Source organism: Lissotriton vulgaris, chromosome 10 (genome assembly GCF_964263255.1).
Source record: "Lissotriton vulgaris chromosome 10, aLisVul1.2, whole genome shotgun sequence".
NCBI lineage: Eukaryota > Metazoa > Chordata > Amphibia > Caudata > Salamandridae > Lissotriton > Lissotriton vulgaris.
Window position 1 is genome coordinate 778,532,985 of NC_141698.1, and position 25,136 is coordinate 778,558,120.

The following is a 25,136-nucleotide window of genomic DNA, read 5'->3' on the forward strand; positions in this document are numbered from 1 at the left end:
CAAAGGGAGGACCCATCAGCCTCGTAAGAACCACATTGAGGTTCCATTCTGGAGCTGGTGGGGTCCTTGGTGGAATGACCCTTTTGAGTCCTTCCAGAAAGGCCTTGATAGCAGGGACCTTAAAGAGTGACAGGTGCTGCCTATTCTGGAGGTATGCTGCCATAGCAGACAGGTGAATGCGGATGGAAGAGTACGCTAGATTGCATCGATACAGGTGAAAAAGGTAACAGATGATGTTTTGAATGGAAGCATCTAGCGGGTCAATATCGTGGTTAGCACAGTAGATGACAAATCTCTTCCATTTAGCCGCATAACAAGCTCTAGTAGTGGGCTTCCTTGCCTCCCGAATGATGTCCATGCAATCGGGAGGAAGATTGAGGTAGCCAAACTCTAGGACTTCAGGAGCCAGATCGCCAGGTTGAGCTGTTGCGGATCTGGGTGCTGAATGTCGCCATGGCTCTGCGTCAGAAGGCTGGGAGTGAGATGAAGCCTTTGATGCGGTACCACGGAGAGTTCGAGAAACGTGGTGTACCATGGTTGGCGAGCCCACGTTGGAGCAACCAGGATGAGAGTCATCGAGTGCTGCCTGAGCTTGCGTGCCACCAGCGGTATCAGAGGTGCTGGGGGAAAAGCGTACGCAAATCTGCCTGACCAGTTCATCCACATCGCATTGCCCTGTGATTGCGGGTGTGGGAACCTGGCGGCGAAGCTTTGGCATTTTGCGTTCTCCTTTGTGGCGAATAGGTCTATCTCTGGATGACCCCACCTTTGGAAGTACGGTTGGAGTACTGATGGATGTATCTCCCACTCGTGCATCTGATGGCTGTGCCTGCTGAGCAGGTCCGCCATTTGATTGTCTTTGCCCGGGAGATGCTCTGCCATGAGGAAGATGTTCCTCTGAATGGCCCACTTCCACATGCTCTGAGCCAGATGAGACAGCTGTGGAGAGTGTGTGCCTCCCTGTTTCAGAATGTAGTACATGGCTGTCATGTTGTCCGTCCGGATCAACACGACTTTGTTGCACAGATGTACTTTGAACGCCTTTAAGGCCATGAAGATTGCCATCAGTTCCAACACATTGATGTGCATCTTCCGTTGCTGTAGCGTCCATAGTCCTTGCACAGTGTAATGGAGTACATGCGCTCCCCATCCCTGGAGAGAGGCGTCCGTTGTCAGGATAATCTGTGGGACAGGCTCTTGGAATGGTCGGCCCTTGCAAAGGTTTAGTGGATTCCACCAATGCAGAGAGTTGTACGCCCGACCGCTCACCAACACTAGGTCTGTCAGTTGCCCATGAGCCTGAGTCCACTGACGTGCCAGGCACTCCTGAAGCGGACGCATATGTAGTCTCGCGTGCGGGACAATGGAGATGCAGGAGGCCATCATGCCTATCAACTGCATGAACACCCTCGCTGGAAGCGAGTGTTGGGGTCTGAATCGTTGGATCAGCGCCTGGATACTGGCGATTCTCACTGAATTTGGCTGCGCAGTGGCTGCCAGAGTGTCGATTGTCGCGCCCAGATACTGTCGCACGTGGGCGGGCTGGAGATGGGACTTTGGGTAGTTCAGAGAGAATCCCAGATCGTGCAGGAGATGAATGGTGCGTGACACGTGGTCGACGCACTGCTGTTCTGTCCTTGCTTGAATGAGCCAGTCGTCCAGGTAGGGAAAGACGTGGACGTGCTGGCGACGGAGATGCGCCGCCACGGTCGCCAGGCATTTTGTAAATACCCTTGGTGCTGTGGTGACCCCGAACGGCAGAACCTTGAACTGGTAATGCTGGTTTAAGATTGTGAATCTGAGATACTTCCTGTGTGAAGGATGCAGGGGGATATGAAAATATGCATCCTTCAGATCCAGTGTAGCCAGGAAGTCCCCCTGTTGAAGCAGGGGAAGCACCTGCTGCAACGTGAGCATATGGAAGTGCTCCGAGAGGATGTACCAGTTCAGGGGCCTGAGGTCCAGGATCGGTCTGAGGGACCCGTCCTTTTTGGGGATGAGAAAATAGAGGGAGTAAACCCCTGTTCCCTGTTCCTGCAATGGAACGAGCTCTATCGCCCCTTTTTGCAGCATGAGTAGAGCTTCTTGCTGCAACAAGGTCAAGTGCTCGCTGGACATAGGACGGTTTCTTGGCGGTATGTCCGGTGGAATGGACGTAAGCTCTAGACAGTACCCGTACTGGATAAGAGACCTCACCCACCTGTCTGTGGTGATGGACTCCCACGCCGGCAGGAACTGCTGGAGTCTCCCCCCGACTGGTGTTGTGTGGTCGGGGGGCAGTGACAAGACGTCACTGCTTGTTGGTGGTGGTGGACCTGGAGCCATTGTTTCCACGTCCTCTGCCCTTGACATTATTGCCTCTGTAACCACCTCTGCCCTTGTTGTTAAACGAGGCTTGGGTGTTACCCTTGTAATATTGTGTGGATTGGGATGCCTGTCCTCTTGAGGCGCCTTTTGAATTTGAGCGGCGAAAGGAGCCACCCCGAAACTGTTGACTTTGTAAAGCCCCCATTGACTTGGCAGTTTCCTGGTCTTTTTTCATTTTTTCCAGGGAGGCATCCACTTCAGGGCCAAACAGATGGTCTGGATTGACTGTTTGGTTCAGTATAGTAGTCTGGATGTCGGGTTTGAACCCCGAAATCCTAAGCCAGGCATGGCGTCTAAGCAACACGCTTGTATTGATAGCCCTGGAGGCCGTGTCTGCCACATCCAGTGCACATTTGATGGATGCGTTAGTAATGAGTTTACCCTCCTGAATAAGCATCTCCCCTGCCTCCTTGTATTGGTCAGGTAGGTGTTGTAGGATGGCCTCAAGTGTGTCATAATGTGCCCTATCATAACGTGCGAGCAGGGCTTGGGTGTTAGAAATCTTCCAGATGTTAGCTGCCTGTGCAGCGATCCTTTTGCCTGAGGCTTCGAAGATTTTCGACTCTTTATCTGGGGGAGGAGCGTCACCAGTTGTTTGAGAGTTTGCCCTCTTCCGAGCGTTGGAAACGACCAAGGAGTCCAATGGCAAGTGTCCCTTGATATACGTTGGATCTGTGGGTGCTGCCCGATATTTCCTGTCGATCCGAGGGTTGACCACACGCGCCCGTGTGGGTTCCCTGAAGACCTCTGCGGCATGCTTGAGCACCCCCTTAAGCATCGGCAGCGTTTTGACCGACTTTTCAGCCACCGAGAAGGTGTCGAACAAGAAGTCCACATCCACGGGGTCGGAGTGTAGTTCGACGTCGTGGTTGGCCGCAGCTCTCTCTATCAGTGCATTGAAGGCCGCCGAGTCTTCTGTAGGGGACGTCTTGGCGGCAAAAAGCTGAGTGTCCTGACCCGACTGCGGGTCCTCGTTGTCGGCCCCGGTGGTCCAGGGCACAGGCTCCTCCTCCGGATCCGAGTACGCCGGATAGGTGTACTCGGCATCCTCCTCGTCGGCATCGACTGCGACTGAATGCGCCGGCGAGTGCCCCAGGGCCTGGGGGGACACAGGTTCCACCATAGCCGAAGATCCCGCAGGGTCCTTTTTGTTTTTAAGAGGGATCTTAAAGGGTTCCAACGCCGGCTCCGTCGTGATCTTCCTCTTGAGGAGCGACAGTTTTCCGGTGTTGGCGTCGATGAACACCGCACGACGTTCCTCGACCGCAAGTGACTGGAGTCGAGGCTTTGGCACCGCTGAGGCAGCTTTGGGTGTCAATGGTTCCTTAGCGGGTCCGCCCGGCTTCGGCGCGAAGGCCTTCGGCGCCGACTTGGGCGGGAGAGTGAAACGGATAGGCTTGTGGCCCGCGGTAGTCTGAGGCGCCACAGTGTCCTGAGCGGGAACCACCCCGGCTTTTCGAATCCGCTGCAAGGATTCCGCCACCTTCTTTGTGAAGGCTGGAGAGGGCTGGACTGGCTCGAGCGAATCCTCATCCTCGAGATCCACAACGACAGAGGGCACTTTCTTCGGTGCCGGCGGCCCATGCCCATCGGCGTCGTCGCCCTGACGTGTCTTCGGAGCCGTCTTCGGGTCCACGACCCCTTTCGGCGCCGATGCAGCCGCATCTGAGATCTTCGCCTTCGGCGCCGACCCGGATGGTTTCGGGTCGGCCATTTTGGCGCGACGCTTCTGGTCGGCCATTTTGGATGCCTTTGTATTTGACGCCTCCAGAACCTTCATCACCTGCGCCACTTTTGGTTTCGGTTTCGGATCCGATGGCGCGTGACCAGTTGGCTTCACTTTCGGTTTTATCAACTGAAGTGATGGTTCCGAAATGTCCGTGACCGGGCCCGGAGGCGGGGACGTAGGACTTATAGTGAGATCTCGGGTAAGGCCCGAAGGCGATCCCTCGACCTGGGCCGTTTGAAGGGGTATAACCCCTGAGTCTGGTTGGGGATGCTCCTCCTCTGAGCTATCCCCCATCGTGGCACAAGCCTGATCGTCGTCCCCTACCTCGTCGGAGACTTCGTCAAAGTCCTCCTCACCCGCGTCGTAGGTCTCCTCATCGTACACGGGACCGGAGTCCGAGTCTTGCGCGTCGTCTTCTACCTCGACAGATTCCTGGAAAATGTCTTCTGGAGGGGGCGCCGCAGCCGATAGTTGAGCCTGGAGTCGATTGGCCCGGCGAATTTTCAGTGTCTTCTTGCTCCGGAATTTCGAACACGCCATGCAGGTGTCCTCGCGGTGATCCGGCGACAAGCAGGTATTGCACACAGGGTGCACGTCGAGGTGCGAATATTTTGAGTGGCACAGCGGACACTTTTTAAATGGAGTCCGCTCCATGACTAGAGGTGTAATGTAGGCCCGTCCGCGCCGAAGGCACGTGGAAGGGCAGCAAGAAATCGGAGCTGAGAGTCAGAAAGAAAACCCGCACGCAACTATACCGACGCCCAGCCTAAAGACCTTTTGGTCTCGAGTAGAAATAGAACAACTATCGGTTCCGACAGAGGGAACCGAAACACATCCGAACCCAATGGCGGAAAAAAACAATCTGGGGATGGAGGCGATGCCCATGCGCACTGTAGTCCAGGGGAGGAGCCACCTATCTCGTGATACTTCGAAGACTCTTCCAGGACAACAATGTGCAATCATCCGGACCCAACACTAGGTGGCGATCTATGCACAGATATGAATTCAGCAGCCCACATGCCTCGAACATGGCAATCAGCAGTCTGGCAGTAAGCGCTACGATACCAGATGAATGAGCAGGGAGCAGCAGAAATAATTAAACAATGGCAATTGAATAGAATAATTTTGAAAAATTCTGAGGGGGGGGGGGGGGGGGGCTTTGTTTCCCCCACTGGGTGAACGTGGCATAAGAAAAGTTTGAAGACCACTGTTTTAGGGGAGGAGACATTTCTCCTGTCTTCGTTTTCTTCCTTTCCTTTTTGCTTTCATGACCAGCATCAGTCGTGTGCGTTGCTTTCACTGTCTTTAAAGTCCTTTTGGATCTCTTTTAGCAGATGTCAGTCTTTTACCAAATGGCAGCCAGGCAAACACTAAATAGATCTGGTGGGGGGCATAAATAGCTGTTTTTCTCCTACATGAAGATAAAGTACACTTTCTGAAAAAAAATTGTTTTTGTGGAGAAATTGAATTCGGGCGACAGGTCGTAATTAAAGACGTCAATTGAAGCTGTAAAAATAAGATTTAATCAAACAAACAGGTTGGAGCCTCCCATCTGCTGTGTAAATCCTACTCACAAAACAGAATAAAGTATCTGAAAGATCCAATCCCGGAAAACAATGAAGAGAAATATGCAAGATGCAGGTTTCATGCATTAAAAATAAAAACTGTAGTGACCATGGAGGAAATGCTTTAATGGATTACCAGTAACTTGACAGTAACACAAAAGGTCTACTCTGTAGCAGAGACCTAAAGATCTACAACGTAAACCTCAGCACATTTTATACATGCAAAATCAACGTTAAGTCAAACATATACCTCCTCCGTAGTTATCATAACCTCCGCCATATCCTCCACCTTGATTACCATAACCAGGACCTCCGCCATATCCGCCACCTCTTCCACCTGCAAAGCCAGGGCCACCACCATAATTTCCACCTAGTCCAAACAAATTAAAAATACTTAAAAAGATGCCCTTCATGCAAAGCTATTTTTTTGCTAATAACACCACATTCTCCATCATAAATGACCCTCATCAATTCATGTGTGTGTGGGGTCTCAGAAACCTTTTTAAAAAAAAAAAAATACTACTACTAACCTCACACTACTGCTGCAAAATCTTGCCCTTATGGTGGCCAGAATAGGCTTTATTAGCCCCCTGTGGAGCAAGAGGGGGTAAAGGATCCTTAAAATCATACAGACAACAGTCCACTTACGTAATGAGCATGGGCAGGTCAAACCTCTTTGCTGCTCTTTCTAGCAGGCTGGGAAATCCCCCACTATCTTCAGGTGGGCTATCAACTGGAGCTGCGGAAGAGGATGATGGTGTAGGTAAGAGATTCAGCCCACTCCATGTGGGGGTCGCCGAGTTTGCACTCTTCTCTGTCGCCATAGGAAGCTGTTGGGTCCTGTAGGAGTGCAGCTTGAGGAGTATGCCATACCGACGTAGGCAGTAACAATGGCTTATGCTGCGGAGTAGATGGCTGCCTAGATGCAGATGTTATAGGGGAGGAAGCTTATGCAGTAGTAGAGGAAGTTAGTGGAAAAGCTTCCTATAATCTGACAGCATGAATTGCAAGTCTGTAACTATTGAGGAAGGTAGACACACAAGTTCCTCTTGGTATTGATGAAGATATTGACCTGAAGGGGTGTAATATCCTTGCTTCCCATATTCATCCTCATAATCGTCCTCTTTACACTTGATGTGCAATTCTGATGGGCTGTGTGCAACCCCAAAAAGCCCATCTCATCTAAATATTCTTCATCCAAGAGATGGGCCGGTAAAAATGCTGACACCTTGCTTGGAGAGGTATGCGCAGGAGTTATCTGCTTTACTTTTTCTTGTTTTTACATTTTTCCTGTCGTCTATACCTAGAGCAGTGTGTTCCGTCGACTGTAGCGACATAGTCGACATGGGAGATCTCGTAGTTAATGGAGGAACCCTGTTAACTGTCGTCTACTAGGTCGGAGTGCTCTTCAGCTGGGACAGTCTAGGCATGTGAGCCACCAAGGATGTCGCAGTCGATAAAGTCGAGTGGAGACTGAGGTCGCTGTTGCAGAGTGGACGCCACTGCGTAGGTCTTGGTCAACAGCGCAGAGATTTTCGATGGAGGTGCTTGCCGACGTTCTGTCCGTAGATGGTGCGGATGTTTTTTTGAAAAAGTGAGAGACTTCTCCATCTCTCAAAAAGCAGACATGGGAGGCTGCAGTGCAGACTGGACCTTCTACACAAGTTAAGAGGCCAGATACAGGACTCTGCAATCAATCCTTGAACATGGCTGCTTGCCTCCTGAACTACAATATGGCTATTTAAATCTTACTAAGGAATACATGGACTTGTTGGCAGAAGCCAGAAGACCATCTACAAGAGCGTCCTGCTCACTCAAAGGGGGCAAGATTCTGCATCTGGTGTGCTTAGAACAATTTTGATGTTATCAACCGCCAAGTAGAGCCAGAGCTTCCATATCTACTTTACTTGAAGTTTATCCTTCAATCCAGAGACCTTCTTTGTCGAAGTAAAACTTGTCCTCTCTCATGAGCCCTCCTTTTGAGCCTATACCCAAAGCGTCATGCAGCATTTATCATTGGAAAACTTTTTTTTTATGCCCCTATAACCTTTGCATATGCAGGATGAGCAAAATTAAGGTCTATTGTCTCACAAACATTTATTTCAACAGAAAAAGGGTAGTAATGAGGACTCAGCCTGAATTCCTTATTGTAGTGGTATCGGGCTTTTACTTTACTTCAGAACCCTTTATCAGCGTCAGTTCACTTTAGTCATGAAGCGAGGTGGTTGTTGAAGTTTTATATCAACCTTGATATAAACATAGCCCTTTAAGGACAGGGTTTGCCAAGTCAAATCAATTCTTATCTAGATGGAATGTTGCCTGGATACCCGTGCTACTAGAAAGCTAACAAAACAGTACCTAGTAAACAACCAGAGGTAAAGCACCTACTGCTGCATTACTGAGAAACATGCAGATATTGGAGATCTACATTCTTCTCCCTTGTTTGGCGCTCTTTCCATATTTTTAGCATAAACGCTGGATACAACGACCATTCATTGACCCCTAAGGGATCTTAAACAGTGCGCACAGCAGATGGACTTGACTGCCTGGTACAATCTATCCGATTTACTTCACCACTTTTGCATGCTGTAATGCCCCTCAACTCAAAGTTTTGCTCTACCTGTGCAATGTACTACTAAAACCAATGTCCAACATGTAGCTTCATTTGACCCACAGGTGCCTGGGCAGGGTGACTTCCTTTCATTTCCCTGCTGTGACAACATACATTCCACTATGCCTCCTACAACATCATATACAAGAGGGTTGAAGTCATCCTGAAATAATAGTTGCAGGGATTAGGAATGAATTTCCTGAAGAGATAAATACTTTTGATCTAAAACTTGCATGAATTGCATAATAAATGCTCATTACTCTGATTTTCAGAGGATTAAACATGAGTACCTTCAAAAGGGATTCACAAAAGATAGTGCATACCTCCTTGTCCTCCACCATAGCCATTGAATCCATCCCCATAACCACGCCCACCAGCATAACCATCTGTTGAAAAAAATATTTTTACTTTAGCAAGTGTTTTGTTTAGAGACAAAAATGTGATCAGAAGTAAACAAAACAACTTCTTAGAATAAAGATCCACATTATAATTAGGTAAAAATGAACGATCTTAACCCTTTCGATGCTGATGACGAGCTCAGCTCGTCATCACCCACGGGTGTCATGTGCTGATGACGAGCTGAGCTCGTCATGCAAACAGCAAAATGGTAAATCCCAGCACAGGAGGGGGAAAACGCCTAGCAGCCAAGAGGTTAAGCAAAAAAAAGTGATGGTAAATGATAATTACCTGTGATCGGATTTCAAAATCACATTCATAAACAGTACATTAACGCACAAGTTACTTACCTTCGGTAACGATATATCTGTAAGAAACAGTAGTTAGTATTAAGATACCTTACCTTAGAATATCCCCAGGTGTCAGACTGGATCCTGAAACTTTTGCGTAGCAGTACCCCTGCGCGTCGGTAGGAGTCGTCTGCGGCTCTGCGTCCGTCGATGCCGGAGTACTTAGATGCCGCCCTCGCGCGCTGACGTCAGTTCTTATACACAGCTTTTCCGCGCCAGAAACACAGAGCCATGATAAAAACCAACACTGGTGCCATGAAACTAGGGCCCTAAAAGGGGATGACCTTAACCCTAGATATCGGTCCGCAGAACGGGGAGGATGGGTGGGGCGGTAAGGAATCTAATACTAACTACTGTTTCTTACAGATATATCGTTACCGAAGGTAAGTAACTTGTGCATCTGAAAGAAACAGGTTAGTGTTAGATTCCTTACCTTAGAATAGATACCCCAGCAATACCAACCCCGGTGGTGGGTCTGAGAACCAATAATCACACCAGCAAGTCCTGGAGGACAGAACGACCAAAGAAGCCATCCCTCCGGACTTAGCACCAGGCAGTAGTGTCTTGCGAACGTGTGCAGCGAGGCCCACGTAGCTGCCTGACAGATGTCCTGCAAGGGGACTCCCCGGCCCAGGGCAGTAGTAGCCGCCGTGGCCCAAGTGGAATGGGCTCTCAGCCCAACAGGGGCTCCTTTTTAGCTAAAGAGTAGCATGCCTTTGTGGGAAGTTGGCCTGATATGTAGTGCTCACTATTCTAGTGATCACTGTGTATCATTCCAAACGACCCTTATGGTGATTGGTTGTAAGTCAGCCGATAGACCAGCTATCCTAGTAGCATGGACAAGAGCAGTCTTCGGGCTAAACTCTAGAGGGCGTGTTAAGCCAGCTGTTATACCATCACATATACCCCTTGAACACCAAGTGAAAGGACACCACACAAGTGTTATGAAAATAAACAGTGTATTTATTTAGATCACAACAGCCCTGTACTCTTTATGAGGACAGGGTACTAAGCACACAACAAAACTCTTACGAAAATACCTTAAGTTGCACAATTTACACAAATGCCCGAGGGGCACGAAAAACCATATACTATGGAAGTGGAATGCGAAATTACTAGCAGGTAAGTACTGGACTAATAGGCTTTGGAATCGCTAGGACTACGTTACTGAACCTTCAGATTACTAGTAGGAGGCCTAGGGGACTCGGGTGCAGAGTGTGCACTCTCACGCAGGATGCGGGACAAAGTCTATGGAGACTAGTAAAAGCAAAGTTAGTGTTCTTGGGCGAACCCGACTAGTTAGGCTGAAAACGAAAGTGGATCTGGACCCTTGGATAGTGAGGCTATGCTGGGGCACCGAAATGCCGAAGTTACCTAGCCCAGGGGCTGCGGCTGCATAGGTCTGGAAAGACGTCGGGAATCCTCGTTACATTCTATGGAGCCTGAAAGAAGAAGTTGCTGGCAGGCGACCAGTGAAGATTGTTCGGTGGATCCAAGCCTGGATCGAAGATAGAAGACACCTGTAAGCAGAGGGGACCAAGTCCTGAATCACTAGCCAGTGATCAGCTGGGCACCAGGATGGCACCGGATGGAGTCACCTCGACCAGGTGAGTGGGCGATGCTGGGCTCTGCAGTCTCACGGACCAGGAGGCGTTGTCGGCGACCAGGATGGAGGTGCGAGCTGTCCCACGATGGTTGCTGCTGTCGACGTCGCTGGACCCAGGATTGGGGCAACAAGTCTTGGCAAATTCAAGCCCACGCGGTGGACCTAAAATGGCGTCTGGAGTGGACCAGGAGGGTCCAGGGTGCTCCTCTTTTGGAAGGGAGCAAGGGCCAGTCTGGAGCAACCAGACTAGCAGTGGTGATGTCGTCGGTCGTCGTCGGGAAGGCCACAAGCCAGCGGGCTAGTAGCCAGACAACGCGGTGAGCAGCAAAAAAAGCAGAAGGGCCCCACGCAGATCTCGTGGATGCTGGGGGGCTGGTCTTCGGTGCTGGAGCTGCTCAGGGTCGGGGCTTCTCGGACCCCAAAGCACCCACCAGAGGATCCCTCGGCGGTCGTGCTGGATAGAAGTCGTGCAGTTCTGATGATGGCCGGTCCCTTGAGGTCTCGTCGCACCTACGGTTCTCAGCTTAGCTGTAGAGGTAGGTAGAGGTCAGAGGTGCCAGGGAAGCCGGGTCTCGTCGTGCTGGTCGGTCGGATTCCGGAGGAAGGACGTGCAGCAAACCGCAGTGTTCTTGGATGGTGCCTGCGGATGCAGGGTGACTACTCCTTAGCCACAAGGGAGAAATCTTGAGAAGAGTCGAGAGTTCCTTTCGTAGAAAGTAGTTTCTTGATTCAAAGATGATCTAATTTGGAAGGGCGGCCCGCTCCTATCTTTATACTAGGAAAAGGGGCTGGCACGCGACTAGGTCCTGCCCATGGGTGGGACCAGGAAGGGGGGTGGTTACACCCCTCTCCCATGCCGGACTTTCCCCAGCTCAGGGGCTGGTGTGCCCCTGGAACTGGTTCTAGTCGGCAGATGCATAGTGAGCACCGGGCATAGTGAGCACCGGGGTACCACTTGCAGTCACCTTCCTCTAAAGCCCTGCCTACCCAGGATACACAAAACCCTGTCTGGGATGGTGCTAGCACCGCCCCTGACAGGAAACCCTTTGTCCAAGCTCCCCTTGCTGGAAGGACTCCCAGCTGCAGGGGGTCAGACTTGTGTCTGTGGTGGCAGCATCCATTTTGTGATGCTGAGGCTTGAGTTAACTTTAACCGGGGTTCACAGTTACATACATGTCGTGTCCCTCTAGAAGGGTGGAATGCTAACCCCGTTGCCAGAATTGGCGAGGGGTTAGTATTCCAATTCGTATGACACCCTACTCGACATGTTTTGATAAAGTGATACCAAAGATAGCATTTAACCGCGAGGATTATAATGCACTTAAGAGTATATGGTACGCGTTATCATGGAACAGCTATTAGGACTTGGTTCCGCAAGCTGCAAACGGGCTCAGCTCATGCCAGAGCACCATCTCACACGATTCCAAGCACTCTGCCTTCAGGATTGTCAAGGCCTGCCATAGGAGTGACTGATAGGAATCTGTGTGTCCATTTTAGGGTTAGATATAGGTATACTATATCTAAAGCAAAGGGTGATTACACCACCTTGCCCCAGCTGTCGTGCAGCCAGTTGTGTCAGATTTAGATGGCCAGCCAGGGGTGGCATAATACATGCTGCAGCCCCTGGTAGGCCCTGGGTACACCTATGCCCTGAGTTACAGGGTCTGATAAGGTGCCTCAGTACCAATTGGATATGTACCTAAGGTACATGGAATCCATTTTACAGAGAGAGCAGTAGGCCTGGGGTCCTGATTGGCAGGGTCCCAGGCCAACTAAGTCGGAAAACCAGCAAAACACCAGGCAAAAAGTTGGGGGCAACCATAGTCCGGTATCCACCTTCCTACAGCCTTGATGCACAACACGACCCACCAGAGATGGTCCGCTTGTGCACCGCCCGACCTTTCGTAGCGCCCACGTAACCAACAAAGCGTTGGTGATCCACCCGGAACTGGCGTGTGCGATCTAAATAGAATGAGATCACACGTTTTGGGTCCAGACGGTGGAGCCGCTCTTCCTCTTTAGAAGGATGCGGAGGCAGAAAGAAGGTGGGCAAGGTGATGGACTGCCCGATGTGGAAGGCCGTGACTACTTTGGGCAGGAAAGAGGGTCTTGTCCGCAACACAACCTTGTCCGGATGGACAGAAAGGAAGGGAGGCTTGGATGAAAGAGCCTGGAGCTCACTCACTCTCCTGGCAGAGGTGATGGCAACCAGGAAAGCAGTCTTAAGGGTAAGAAGACGGAGAGGACAGTTATTAAGTGGCTCAAAGGGAGCGCACATCAGAAAAGTAAGTACAAGGTTCAAGTCCTACTGAGGCATCACAAAAGGAACAGGGATAAACATATGAGTGATGCCCTTTAAGAATCTGTTAACAACCGGGGACTTGAACAAAGAAGGCTGGTAATGTAGCCTTAAAAAGGCGGAAAGGGCAGAAAGGTAGCCCTTGATAGTGCCCAGAGAAGAGCCCTGCTGGGCAAGAGAAAGAAGGAAGAGGATAACCTCAGAAAGAAAGGGGATCCACAACCTTCGCTGTGCACCATGCCACAAACTTGTTCTACCTACAGGCGTATACCGACTTTGTGGAGGGATGCCTGGCTGCCAGAATCAGATCACAAACTTCAGGAGGCAAGTCAAATGGCCTCAACTGTCGCCGCTCAATCTCCAAGCATGGAGATGGAGTGGACAGGTTCGGGTGGAGGACCGTCCCCTGCTGCTGCGACAGAAGGTCCTCCTGAAGAGGCAGACGAATCGGGGGATCGACAGACATACGGAGTAGCTCGGGATACCAGAATCTTCGTGCCCAGTCCGGAGCCACAAGGATAACTTGGGCCCGGTCGCGCCTGATCTTCAGCACTCTGGGCAGTAGTGGTATAGGCGTACAACAGACCGCAGCTCCACTCACGACGAAAGGCATCTCCAAGCGAGTGCCGCCTTGGAAATTCCAACGCGCAGAACTGATGACATTGCGCGTTCTCTTCTGTGGAGAATCTTTCTAACCAAGGCTCTCCCCACTGCTGAAAGAGGCGTTGCGCCACGTCAGAGTTCAGACGCCATTCGTGATCCATCATGCAGACGGCTGAGTTTGTCCGCCCTGGCGTTCAGGTAACCCGCCAGGTGTTGAACCACCAGGGTCATGCCCTGATGTTCCAGCCCCTGCCAGAGGCGCAGAGCCTCCTGGCATAGGGTCCACGACCCCACCACGCCCTGTTTGTTGCAGTACCACATGGCAGTGGTGTTGTCCGTGAACACCTGCACTACACTCCCCCGGACAGAGGGGAGGAATGCCTTCAGTGCAAGCCGGATCGCCCTTACCTCCAGGTTGATGTGGAGCCAGGACTCCGCCAGAGACCAGAAACCTCTAATCTTCGCCTCTCCCATGTGGTCTCCCCAGCCTGGGAGGGACGGGTCCGTCACAACTATGTGCTCCGGTTGGGGTAGGGAGAGGGATCTGCCGCTGACCCAATCGCGGTCCGTGAGCCACCACTGGAACTGTCTTGCAGTGCCCTCCGAGATCAAGACATGGTCTGACAGGTTGCCCTAATGCTGGGCCCACTGAAACTTCAGGTTCCACTGCAGAGCCCGCATCCGCCACCTGGCGTGATGCACCAGAAGGATGCAGGAGGCCATCAGCCCTAGAAGCTGCAGCGTCAACCTGATTGAGACTCGGGATAACGGCTGAAAGATCGGAATCAGAGCCTGAATATCCCGAACCCGCTGTTCGGGAGGATAAACCCGAAACTGCGCAGAGTCCAGAACCGCTCCGATGAAGAGGAGCTTCTGAGAGGGACACAGGTGTGACTTCGGCACATTGATGGAGAACCCCAGCAGGTGCAGGAGGTCTGCCGTAGTCTGGAGGTGGCTGACGACTGTCTGGGGCGAGCCCGCCTTCAACAACCAGTCGTCGAGGTAGGGGAAGACTGAAACCCCTAACCTGCGCAGATGAACTGCGACCATCGCCATCACTTTCGTGAACACCCGCGGGACGCTGGTAAGGCCAAAGGGGAGCACGGTAAATTGAAAGTGCTCATTGCCTACCGTGAACCGCAGGTAACGCCGTTGGGCCGGCAGGACAGGGATATGAAAATAAGCGTCCTGCAAGTCCAACGCTACAATCCAGTCTCCTGGGTCCAGGGCAGTTAGGACCTGAGCTAGTGTCAGCATCTTGAACTTCTCCTGCCGGAGGAAGCCGTTGACGTTCCGTAGGTCCAAGATAGGGCGTAGGCCCCCTTTGCCCTTCTTGGGTACCAGAAAGTAGTGGGAGTAACAACCACACCCTACTTCTGGCCCAGGAACGCGCTTGATGACCCCCTTGGCCAAGGGGGCCGCAACTTCCTCTCGTAGAAGTGTCAAGTGATCCCCCGACACGTGGTGGTATCGCAGTGGCATGGCTGGGGGGGGTCACCTCGAAGGGGAGGGAGTAGCCCCTCTGGACGATTTGCAGCACCCACCTGTCCGATGTGACTGTGCGCCAGTGGAGGTGGTGATGGCGAACCCTGCCCCCCACTGGCGTCACATGGGCCTGAAAGCTCAGACTTGGAAGGTTTTGAGTTGGATGCTGTAGGGGCGGGTGTGGACTGGCCTCGCCGTGGTCCCCGACCGCCGCCACGGCGGTTTCCACGTCCGCCACCGCGCTGGATGGTAGTCTGCGGCCCGTAGATGGCAGGACGTGGTGTTCCTTGGCCACGAAAAGGAGCGAAAGGCAGCCGTTTGCTGGCGCGGGGCCGAGAGGCCCAAGGACTTGGCCGTAGCCCTGGAGTCCTTAAAGCGCTCAAGCGCATGGTCTGCCTCAAACGGCATGTCCATAAGGGTGTTCTGGACATTAGCCGAAAAGTTGGTGGACCTCATCCAGGCGTGGCGACGAATCGCCACCGTCGTTATCGCTCTGCCCAGTGAGTCCGTAGTATCCAGTCCACACCGGATGGAGTACCGCGCTGCATCTCGACCCTCCGCAAGGGCTTATTATTAGCTTGGGTGAGTTTAGTCTGGACCTCCACAGGACATTGTGGCAGCACGTCCGCGACCGTGTCCCACAGAGAGTGGGTATAACGGCCCTAAGCTTAGGGAGGAGAATATTTTCTTTCTGTATTGCTCGTATTTCTTGGATTCCCGATCGGGGGGAGCAGTCGGGAATGCGGTCTGGGAATTAAGAGGCCTGGATGACCAGGCTCTCGGGGTGGGATGGGTGGACAGGAAGCAAGGGTCGCCCGGAGCCGGGGGGTGGCGTCTGGCCACGTTCCTATCTACAGGCTGACCTGTAGCGGGCTTGGACCAAGTGCCCAGAAGAACTTCAGACAAGGCTCATTAAAGGGCAGCAGAGGCTCGGACGAGCTTGCCTGCGGTTAAAAGGACCTCAGTGAGGAGGTTCGTCCTCACGGCCGCGGCGGGGAGTTCCAGGCCCAAGGCCTTGGCCGCCCACGTCAGTACCACACTATAGGCAGCCCCCTCCTCCGTAGCCACGGTAGGAGGGGAGACAAAACCAGAGTCCGGCGAGGTGTCCAGACCACTGACCTCCCCTAGCTCACCTGTCCAGTCCTGATAAGACTGACACTACCGTGCCAAAGGGTCTTCAGACACCTCCCAATCCCCCTCGCCACTCATCTCCTGAGACTCAGGACCAAAGGATGGGGCCGGGTCATAAAAGTAGAAATCTCCCATCGGCGTCTGATACGGCGACGAGCGGCGCAGTTCCGGCACCGGACCCGAATCGAGGGAGGGATCGGGGACGGCGGCGACACCCTGGGGGCCGGCGCCGGCTAGGTCGACCGGCGACAACCCGGATCCGGATCCTGCGGCGCCCGAAACCGAAGTCTCCGGAGGCGCCTAGGCCGAAGCACCCGACGGACTTAGAGCCGAAGCGCCCGAGCCGCTGGGCCCGAAAGTGCCGCGGAGCCAGACGGAGGAGTGACCGACCTCATAGCCACGAGGAAGGCCTCTATCTCTTCCGGCGTCGCGTTCTGCTCGGGGGTCGACGGGTAGAGTCAGAAGAGTTATGATGTCTTTTTGACTTCTTGTGCTTACCTGAGGACTTTGAGCCCGAAGACAGAGGACTCCCGGAGCTATGGTGGCTCCGACCCCGCGACCGGTCCCTCGACCTCCTCGCGGACCGGGACCTCGAGCGGCGCGGGGCTGACTGCCGGAGTTCGAGCCGCTTGCGGGACCGCTCCCGCCTAGCTTTAGACGTCCGGGCTCGACAGTTGGAGCAGGCCTTGTCGTCGTGGTCGAGGCCCAGGCAATGAAGACACCGGCGGTGGGGGGGTCGGTAACCGACATCAGCCGGTCGCAGTCGGCGGAGGGTTTAAACCCAGGCATCCCTACCGGCACCGTCGGAGTCGTTAGACTTTGAAAAAGGATCAAAAATTATCGAAAAAGGTTAGTCAAAAATTGACTATGGGGTACCACTTTTTCCGGATCTGCACTTGCTGGCGCGGAAAAAAGAAGAACTGACGTCAGCGTGCAAAGGGTGGCGTCCAAGTACTCCGGCAACGTCATCCCGGCGCCAACGACGGACGCGGGGCCACAGACGACGCCTACCGACGCGCAGGGGTACTGCTACGCAAAAGTTTCCAGATCCAGTCTGACGTCTGGGGATATTCTAAGGTAAGGAATCTAATACTAACCTGTTTCTTTCAGATACTGTGCACACATGGGATACCAAACTCCTTGATCAAGAAAGGATATACAGTTACTAAACAGCACTAGGTTTCTTATCAATTAAGTGGGGAAAAATGTTACGGATTTGAAACGAAAAGTGATACTGTTTTTGAACCACCACTGTCTGGGCCATTCCGGGGCAATGAGTTTTATCCGAGCCCTGGACCGGGCCAGCTTGAGGATTACCGCCGGAATTTCGACCAGTTGATCCATAACGCATTCCCCAGCATCCCCTGCTGGTAGTACCTGGAGGCGAAGTCTCGGCATTTGCGGTTTTCGACGGTGGCGAACAGATCTATGTCTGGAGTTCCCCACCTTGCGAAGACTTCTCCTAGTACTTCGTCGTTTATGACCCATTCGTGGTTTTCCTGAATCAGTCTGCTCAGTGTGTCTGCCTGAACATTCTGCACACCTGGTAGATGGGTAGCCGTTATTGTCAGTCCTCTGGCCAGAAGCCAGTGTCAGATCGTCTGTGCCTCCTGCGACAGAGTGCGTAATCTCGAGCCCCCCTGCTTGTTGAGGTAATACATCGTGGTGGTATTGTCCGTCTGTACAAGCAGAGAGTTGGTCTGAAAGGACGGAAGAAAGGCCTTCAGTGCCAAGTGAACAGCTCTGAGTTCCAGGAAATTGATGTGATACGTGGTCTCACGTTCCTTGAATCTGTAGGTTTGAGTGCGCTCCCCACCCCTGGAGAGAAGCATCCGTCACGACAGTCTGCATGGGAATGTCCTTTTGGAAAGGAACCCCTCTGATGAGATTCTCCGCTGAACACCACCACTTCAGAGATTGAAGAGCACGCAGAGACAGTCGTATCTTGTCGTCCCAAGATCCTTTCCTCTGATCCCACTGGTCTTCCAAGCACTCCTGCAGCGGCCTCATGTGCAGACGTGCGTGTGGCGTCAGGAAGATACAAGAGGCCATCGATCCTAGTAGAGAAGACACCATCCTCACTGTTGTAGATGGAGTGGTCATAAGAGCCTAAGCCTTCCGTAGGAGTGATAATCGTCGCTCTTCCGAAGGAGACACGCTTGCTGACAGCGTACTGATGGCGGCTCCCAAGTACTGTATGCATTGGACCGGAGTCGGGACAGACTTGGACATGTTGATGTGCAACCCCAGCTTGTTCAAGAGAATACACGTCTTCTGGAAGTGTGCTCGAGCTTCCGAGAAGGAGGATGCCTTGATCAACCAATCGTCCAGGTACGGGTAGACAAACACCTTGTTCTTCCTTAGGTGTGCTGCTACCACTGCCATGCACTTCGAGAATGTTCTCGGCGCAGACTTTAGTCCGAATGGGAGTACTGTGTATTGATAATGATTGGCGCCGACTTGGAACCGCAGGAACTTTCTGTGTTTGTGTGCAATGGGCACATGGAAGTACGCATCCTGTAGGTCTATAGCACATAGCCAGTCTCCCTGTTGCAACTGAGGATAAATCTGATGCAACGAGAGCATGCAAAACTTTTCCCTGCGAATCCATCAGTTTGCCTGTCGCAAGTCCAGAATGTTATGTTATGTTATTTTTGTCTTGTATAGCGCACGGCTACTCAAAGAGTGTCCCGGCGCTTTATTGCAAACCTGTATCACAACATAACGGAAAGAAAAAACAGAAAAGTGGGAAGATCCCTAACTAACAATCAGGCAGATATCTACAAAGGAAAAAGCCAGGTTTTAAGGCCCTTCCTGAACGCCAGAATGGGCCTGAACTCGTTCTTGTCCTTCTTGCGAACCAGGAAGAACCGGGAGTACAGACCTCTTCCTCTCTGAGATCGAGGTACGTCTTCTATCGCCCTTTTCCTTAACAGGATATCTGCCTCCGCCTGGAGCTCGCGCAGCTGACACTGCGAGCTGACCGGTGGAATTGTAGGAGGCGGGCTGGTGAACCGAAGACTGTATCCATTGCAAACAATATTCAGCACCCACTTGTCCCGAGTAATTTTTCTCCACTCTGCCAGAAAAAATTGATTGCTTCACCCTACCGGAGTGGGTAACAGATCCGGGGGAAGTAAGCGCTCAGGGTCTAGACCCGGCCGGGCCTTTGGTCGCTGGTGCCGACTGTTGGCCTCATCTGCCCTTCGGGCGTTTTTGGAACGGCTTACGGAATTGTTGTTGCTGCGACGCTTGGCCATGTCCTCTGCCTTGCCCACCGAACCGCCGTTGGAACGGGCGGTACGATTTCTTTGCTTCTTTGGGCTTCATTAGACCCACAGCCGTGAGTGTTTCGGCCTCCGCCTTCATGCGGGCCATTTCGTCATCCGCATGTTTCCCAAATAGGGTTCTGCCAGAGAATGGAAGATTGGCCACCCTTTGCTGCGCATCTGGTTTCAGTGACGTAATCCCATGGCAAAAGCCATGTGACGCCAAGAGGGATGAATCTGCTGCAGCACTGATAATTTGATTCGCTACCAGAATCCCTTCGTTTAGCACTACCTGGAAATCTTCCCGCTTATCAAGTTCAAGTTCCAAAATTTGTATAGCGCACTACTCACCCAGAGGGTCTCAAGGCGCTTGGGGGAGGGAGGTGATTTTACTTATCAAATATCCAAGTTTTTAGTTGCTTTCTGAAGGAGAGGTGGTTCTGTGTAAGGCGGAGGTGGGTGGGGAGAGAATTCCAGGTTTTGGCCGCTAAGTAGGAGAAGGATCTTCCCCCCATGGTGGATCTGTGGATGCGCGGAATTGCGGCAAGGGCTTGATTGGACGATCGTAGTGGTCGGGAAGGTGTGTAGAATGATAGACGCGTGTTGAGGCATTCGGGTCCTAGGTCGTAGAGGGCTTTGTGTGCGTGGGTGAGGAGACGGAACGTAATTCTCTTGTTGACAGGGAGCCAATGGAGGTCTTTTAGGTGGCCGGAAATGTGAGCTTGCCGAGGGATGTCCAAAATGAGTCTGGCTGAGGCGTTTTGGATGTGTTGGAGTTGTGTCTGTAGTTTGGCTGTGGTTCCGGTGTAGAGGGTGTTTCCGTAATCCAGTCGGCTTGTGACCAGTGCATGGGTGACCGTCTTTCTTGTTTCGGTGGGGATCCAACAGGAGATTTTTTTAAGCATTCGTAGGATGTTGAAGCAAGATGATGAGACGGCGTTGACTTGTCTGGTCATCGAGAGGGAGGAATCCAGGATGAAGCCCAGGTTACATGCATGGTCCGTAGGTATGGGTGCGGTTCCGAGGGCCGGAGGCCACCATGAGTCGCCCCAGGCAGAGGGGGATGGCCCAAGGATGAGGACTTCTGTTTTGTCCGAGTTAAGTTTTAAACGGCTGTTCTTCATCCACTCGGCTACTTCTTTCATTTCTTCGTGTAAGTTGGTTTTGGCGGTGTTTGGGTCTTTGGTGAGGGAGAGGATTAGCTGGGTGTCATCTGCGTAGGAGATGATGTTGAGGTTGTGTTGTCGTGCGATGGATGAGAGGGGGCTCATGTATACGTTGAAGAGGGTGGGACTGAGTGATGATCCTTGTGATATGCCGCAGATGACTTCGGTGGCCTCTGATTTGTAAGGGGGGAGGCAGACTCTCTGTTCTTCCGGTGAGGAACGAGATGATCCAGTCCAATGCTTTTTCTTGTATTCCGATGTTGCTGAGGCGTTGTATGAGGGTGCTATGACAGACTGTGTAGAAGGCTGCAGAGAGGTCAAGTAAGATGAGAGCGGCTGTTTCTCCGTTGTCCAGTAGTGTTCGGATGTCGTCTGTTGCAGCGATGAGGGCGGTTTCGGTGCTGTGTTTGGCTCGGAAGCCGGCTTGTGAAGGGTCGAGGGATTTGTTGGATTCGAGGAAGGCGGCGAGTTGACTGTTGACGGCTTTCTCGATGACTTTGGCAGGGAATGGGAGGAGCGAGATGGGGCGGTAGTTCTTAAGTTCGGTTGGGTCTGCCGTGGGTTTCTTCAGAAGGGCGCCGAGTTCCGCATGTTTCCAGTTTTCCGGGAAGGTAGCGGAGTTGAGGGAACAGTTAATGACATCGCGGAGATGGGGTGCGATGATGGAGTCTGCTTTGTTGAAAATGTGGTGGGGACATGGGTCGGTTGGTGATCCTGAGTGGATGGAGTTCATCAGGCGGATGGTGTCTTCGGTGGTGATTGGGTTCCAGGCGCAAAGGTTGTTAGAGTGCCGTTTTGGTTCGGAGGTGGGTGGAGTGGACTGGTCTTCAGACTGGATTTCAAAGCGGTTATGTATTTCGGCGATTTTGTTGTGGAAGAACGAGGCTAGAGAGTCGCAGAGGTCTTGGGAGGGAGTGATGTCGTTAGTGCCGGCGGAGGGGTTAGTGAATTCTTTGACGATGTTGAATAGTTCCTTGCTGTTTTGGGCGTTGTCGTCAAGTCGATCCTTGAATGCTGATTTCTTGGTGGATCGGATCAGTTGGTGGTGTTTGTGGGTGGCGTTCTTGAAGGTGGCCAGGTTGTCAGTAGTTGGGTTTTTTCTCCAGGCTTTCTCGAGTACGACAGAACTTCTTGGATTTCTTAAGGTCATCGTTGAACCAGGGGGCTTTTTTGCTACCTTGCTTGATTAGATGGTTTTTCAAGGGTGCTAGTTCGTCGGCGCTGCGGGTGATCCATTGCCTGTGTATCGCGAGGCAAGTGTTCCGCAAACTGTTGGAGGGAGTCCCAGAGGGCGCGGTCGTAGCGTCCCAACAAAGCCGTGGCACTCGCAGCCTTCATAGAGGTCGCAGATGTACCACATACTTTCCTTCCAGTTGAATCCATCCATCTAGACTCTTTGTCTGGGGGGACTGTGGATGACTGGGTGGTGGCATGCTGCTTGCGGGCCGCCGTCACAATCACAGAATCCGGGGGAGGTTCCATCCTCAGAAAAGCCGGGTCAGAGTCAGGAGCCTGGTATTTTTTCTGCAATCTCGATGGGGCCGCCTTAGTCACCGCAGGGGTGAGGAAAAGGTCCATGGCCGGTTCCTCCAGGCCCGGTACCAGAGGTAGTAGTGGACGAGACAGGTGTTTCTGGTGCAGCGTCTCGAAAATGACTGATGTCTTAGGCGTGGGCACCGTCAAGGATATGCCCAATTTGGCAGCGCCTCTCACTAGGACATCATGAAACGCCCCAGGTCATCAACCGGAGACACCCTTGTGTCCGGCGAGTCCGACAAAGTCGGAGAGTAGTCCCTGGTCCCTGAGGACCTCGTGAGAGAGCGAGATCTGTGCCTCCTATGGCGGTGTCTCGATCGCTCCTTCCTCGTGGAGCGTGAGCGTGACTTTCCGGTACGTGGACGCTCCCCTTTTCCGTGGGGGTGTCTTCCGTGGTTCATCCTGGGGCCTTGGTCTAGGAGTCCCCTTAGGTGGTGTAGGAAGAGGAGGTAGTGACGCCGACCTTGGCGGAGGAACAGGAGGTATCTCCGACAGAGGGGCGGGCCCATGCGGTGGAAGCGGCCGTCCTGGTGGAAGAGGGGGGTTGGTGGGAGGGTCCTCCTTAGGTACCGGAGGAGGGGGCGACTTAGGCAGAGGCGGTGTATATACCACCGAGTCCGGTGACTTCTTCGGGGGAGGGGACTGCAACCCAACCCCTCCAGTAGGCGATCGCTTTCTCCTGTGCCCACCACTAGATCCAGACCGGCTTCTGGCGACTGAACTCCTTCTGCGCCGTTTAGGAGAGTTGGAACGACTCCTAGATGCCGATCTCTTCCTTCGACGCGAAGCGTCGCTTTTCCGGCGCCGAATGTCGCCTCCGTGACTCTGGCGTCGAACGCCGCCTCCGCGGCGCCGACCTCTTCTTCCTTGACGCCGAACGCCGCCTCCGCGACGTCGACCTCTTCTTCCTCGACGCCGAACGCCGCCTCCGCGACGTCGACCTCTTCTTCCTCGACGACGAGCGTCGACTCCTCCTTCGAGGTCCTCGACGTCGAGGAGGTCCTCGACGTCGAGGATCCCCTCGACGCCGATCGTCGTCTCAACGGCGACCGGTGGTGTCGCCCCTTCTTCGACGTCGATAGGTCGACGCTGACGACGACAAAGATGCAGTCAACGGTGGTCTCGACGGCGGCCTATCCAGGCCCTTCGACGTCGAATCCTCACGCCGTCTCGACCCGGGGAGATGGGGAAAACACAGTCGTCATCCCTCTCGACGTCGCAATCGATGCCGACGTAGACCGGGACCGTTTGCTGGTCTTCCTGCCTCTGGGGAGCCCCCTAGAGGCCTCAGCAGAGGCAGAGGGAACCTTCCCAGCCTGCCCAGACCCACCTGCAGCCTGCAGTCGTCTCTCTTCAAGGCCTTGAAGCCTAATCTTCAGCCTGTCCCTCAGGGTCCTTGCAGAAAGCTGCTGGTAGATGTCACAGTCTTCAGGGACATGTGCTTCAGGGAGACAGACGATGCAGGCGTCGTGTGGATCACTCTTGGCCTTCTTCCTTCCACATGCTGGGCATTTGTCAAAAAGACCAGGCATTTTAGAGCCCTAAAAAGCCTGAACAAACACACAGGAGAGAAGAGAAGCACCAAGGAATATAAACTCAAACACTTTTATCCAAAAAAGTGACAAAAAATCTAATAAACCCTTGAAAAAAGGGAGAGCTCAATGCCAGGGTCCTGTTAGCAGGAGCCGGAAAAAAGAACTGAAAGTAAAAGGGACCTGCTGTGCATTCTAGGATAAAGTTCTGGAAAGTTCTCTTAAAACAGTATCCAATTTAAGCCACATAATGGCAGCCTAAGGGGCTTGTCTGTCCATGCCTTCCTCTCTATCATTCCAGACTCTTTTACTGGTAGAGACAAGTTTCTCTATGGTAGAAACTGGGCAGGCTATGTTGTGTGTGGTGGTGTTTGGTGGAATTTCTAGTTGAAGTACTGGACAGTGTAGCCTGTGGATATAGGCTGCATTATTTGTCTTTAAATTCTCTCTAAAGTGTCTTTGCAGTTTCTGCATGATTTGACAATTTAAGAGATTATTTTTGATTGCCGGGGTCCACGCACATGGGCGGGACTATTCACTAGATTAGGACTATACACAGAGATCCCCTACTACAGAAGATGATAATCAGCTATACATTCAAGTGTCATTCAAAGCAGACTTTGAGCGCTTGAACAGTTGCCTTATGGCGATTGTGCCCAGATAGTCAGCTCTTTTAAAATTCAATATGCAGGGGTCAATCAGAAACTCTGGAGACTCCCACTAACACGGAAAGAGAGTGTAGTTCCCAGATTGGCTAGAAGCCCATGACCTGACTCTCACCAGGGTGTGAGCTCACAAATAAGTCCCAGGCTAAACATTTAGACGCTGGAAAAACACCCGGGGAGGTCGATGAACTGAGAAAATGAGGCTTAGGGAGGGAGTAAGGATAAAGCTTGTGCAGGGTATTCCACCACTCTGTGAAACCAAGAGCCTAAAAGGGGCCTTTAATTCCAACTCAAGTCCCTGGCATAAACTCTATGCTCCCCCAGGCAGCGTATCACTACCCCATAGGACTCTCGTTTTGCTCTCTGATCCACCCAGCCCCTTCCTCGAAAACTTTGCTCCCTAGGCCTGGCCCTCATGGGGCCATGCTGTTACTCTATGGCCCCCAGTCATGCTTTTGGTTTCACACCTGTACTCCTGCCCCGTGCCTACCCGGAGGGTATGTACCCACAACAAACAATTACTGGTCATTTGGGCTTGGGCTTAAGTTGCCGGTCCTATCATCAATTCCATCATTCCGCTTCCACACCAGAAAGAACTTCAATGTTCTGGTGCGTGGTAGGCCCAGGTCACTTATGGTTTACAGTGCTGAAGTGCATAGGAAGAGCCAAAGTTTAACTGTATTGAGTCACAGCTGGTGCTGACTAATGACAATGCTAGGTACCGGCACATGGTAACCCCAGTTGTGCCTTGAAATATCAGGCCTGTTTCTATTGTAAAACTAATATCATTTCGATTAGGAAGCCATTTCCTTGCACCATCCCTGCA

The 25,136-nt window shown here is 52.5% G+C and overlaps 1 protein-coding gene across 1 annotated transcript in view; it reads right to left on the reverse strand.

The window, feature by feature from the left end:
• Positions 1-25,136, reverse strand: part of HNRNPA2B1 (heterogeneous nuclear ribonucleoprotein A2/B1) — a 244,146-nt gene that overhangs the window by 172,499 nt on the left and 46,511 nt on the right. Inside the window, exons 7-8 of the mRNA XM_086941690.1 lie at positions 8,596-8,658; positions 5,912-6,031 (exon numbers count right to left, since the gene is read on the reverse strand). Coding sequence (XP_086797816.1) covers positions 5,912-6,031; positions 8,596-8,658 — 183 coding nt within the window. The remainder of the gene's footprint in view (positions 1-5,911; positions 6,032-8,595; positions 8,659-25,136) is intronic.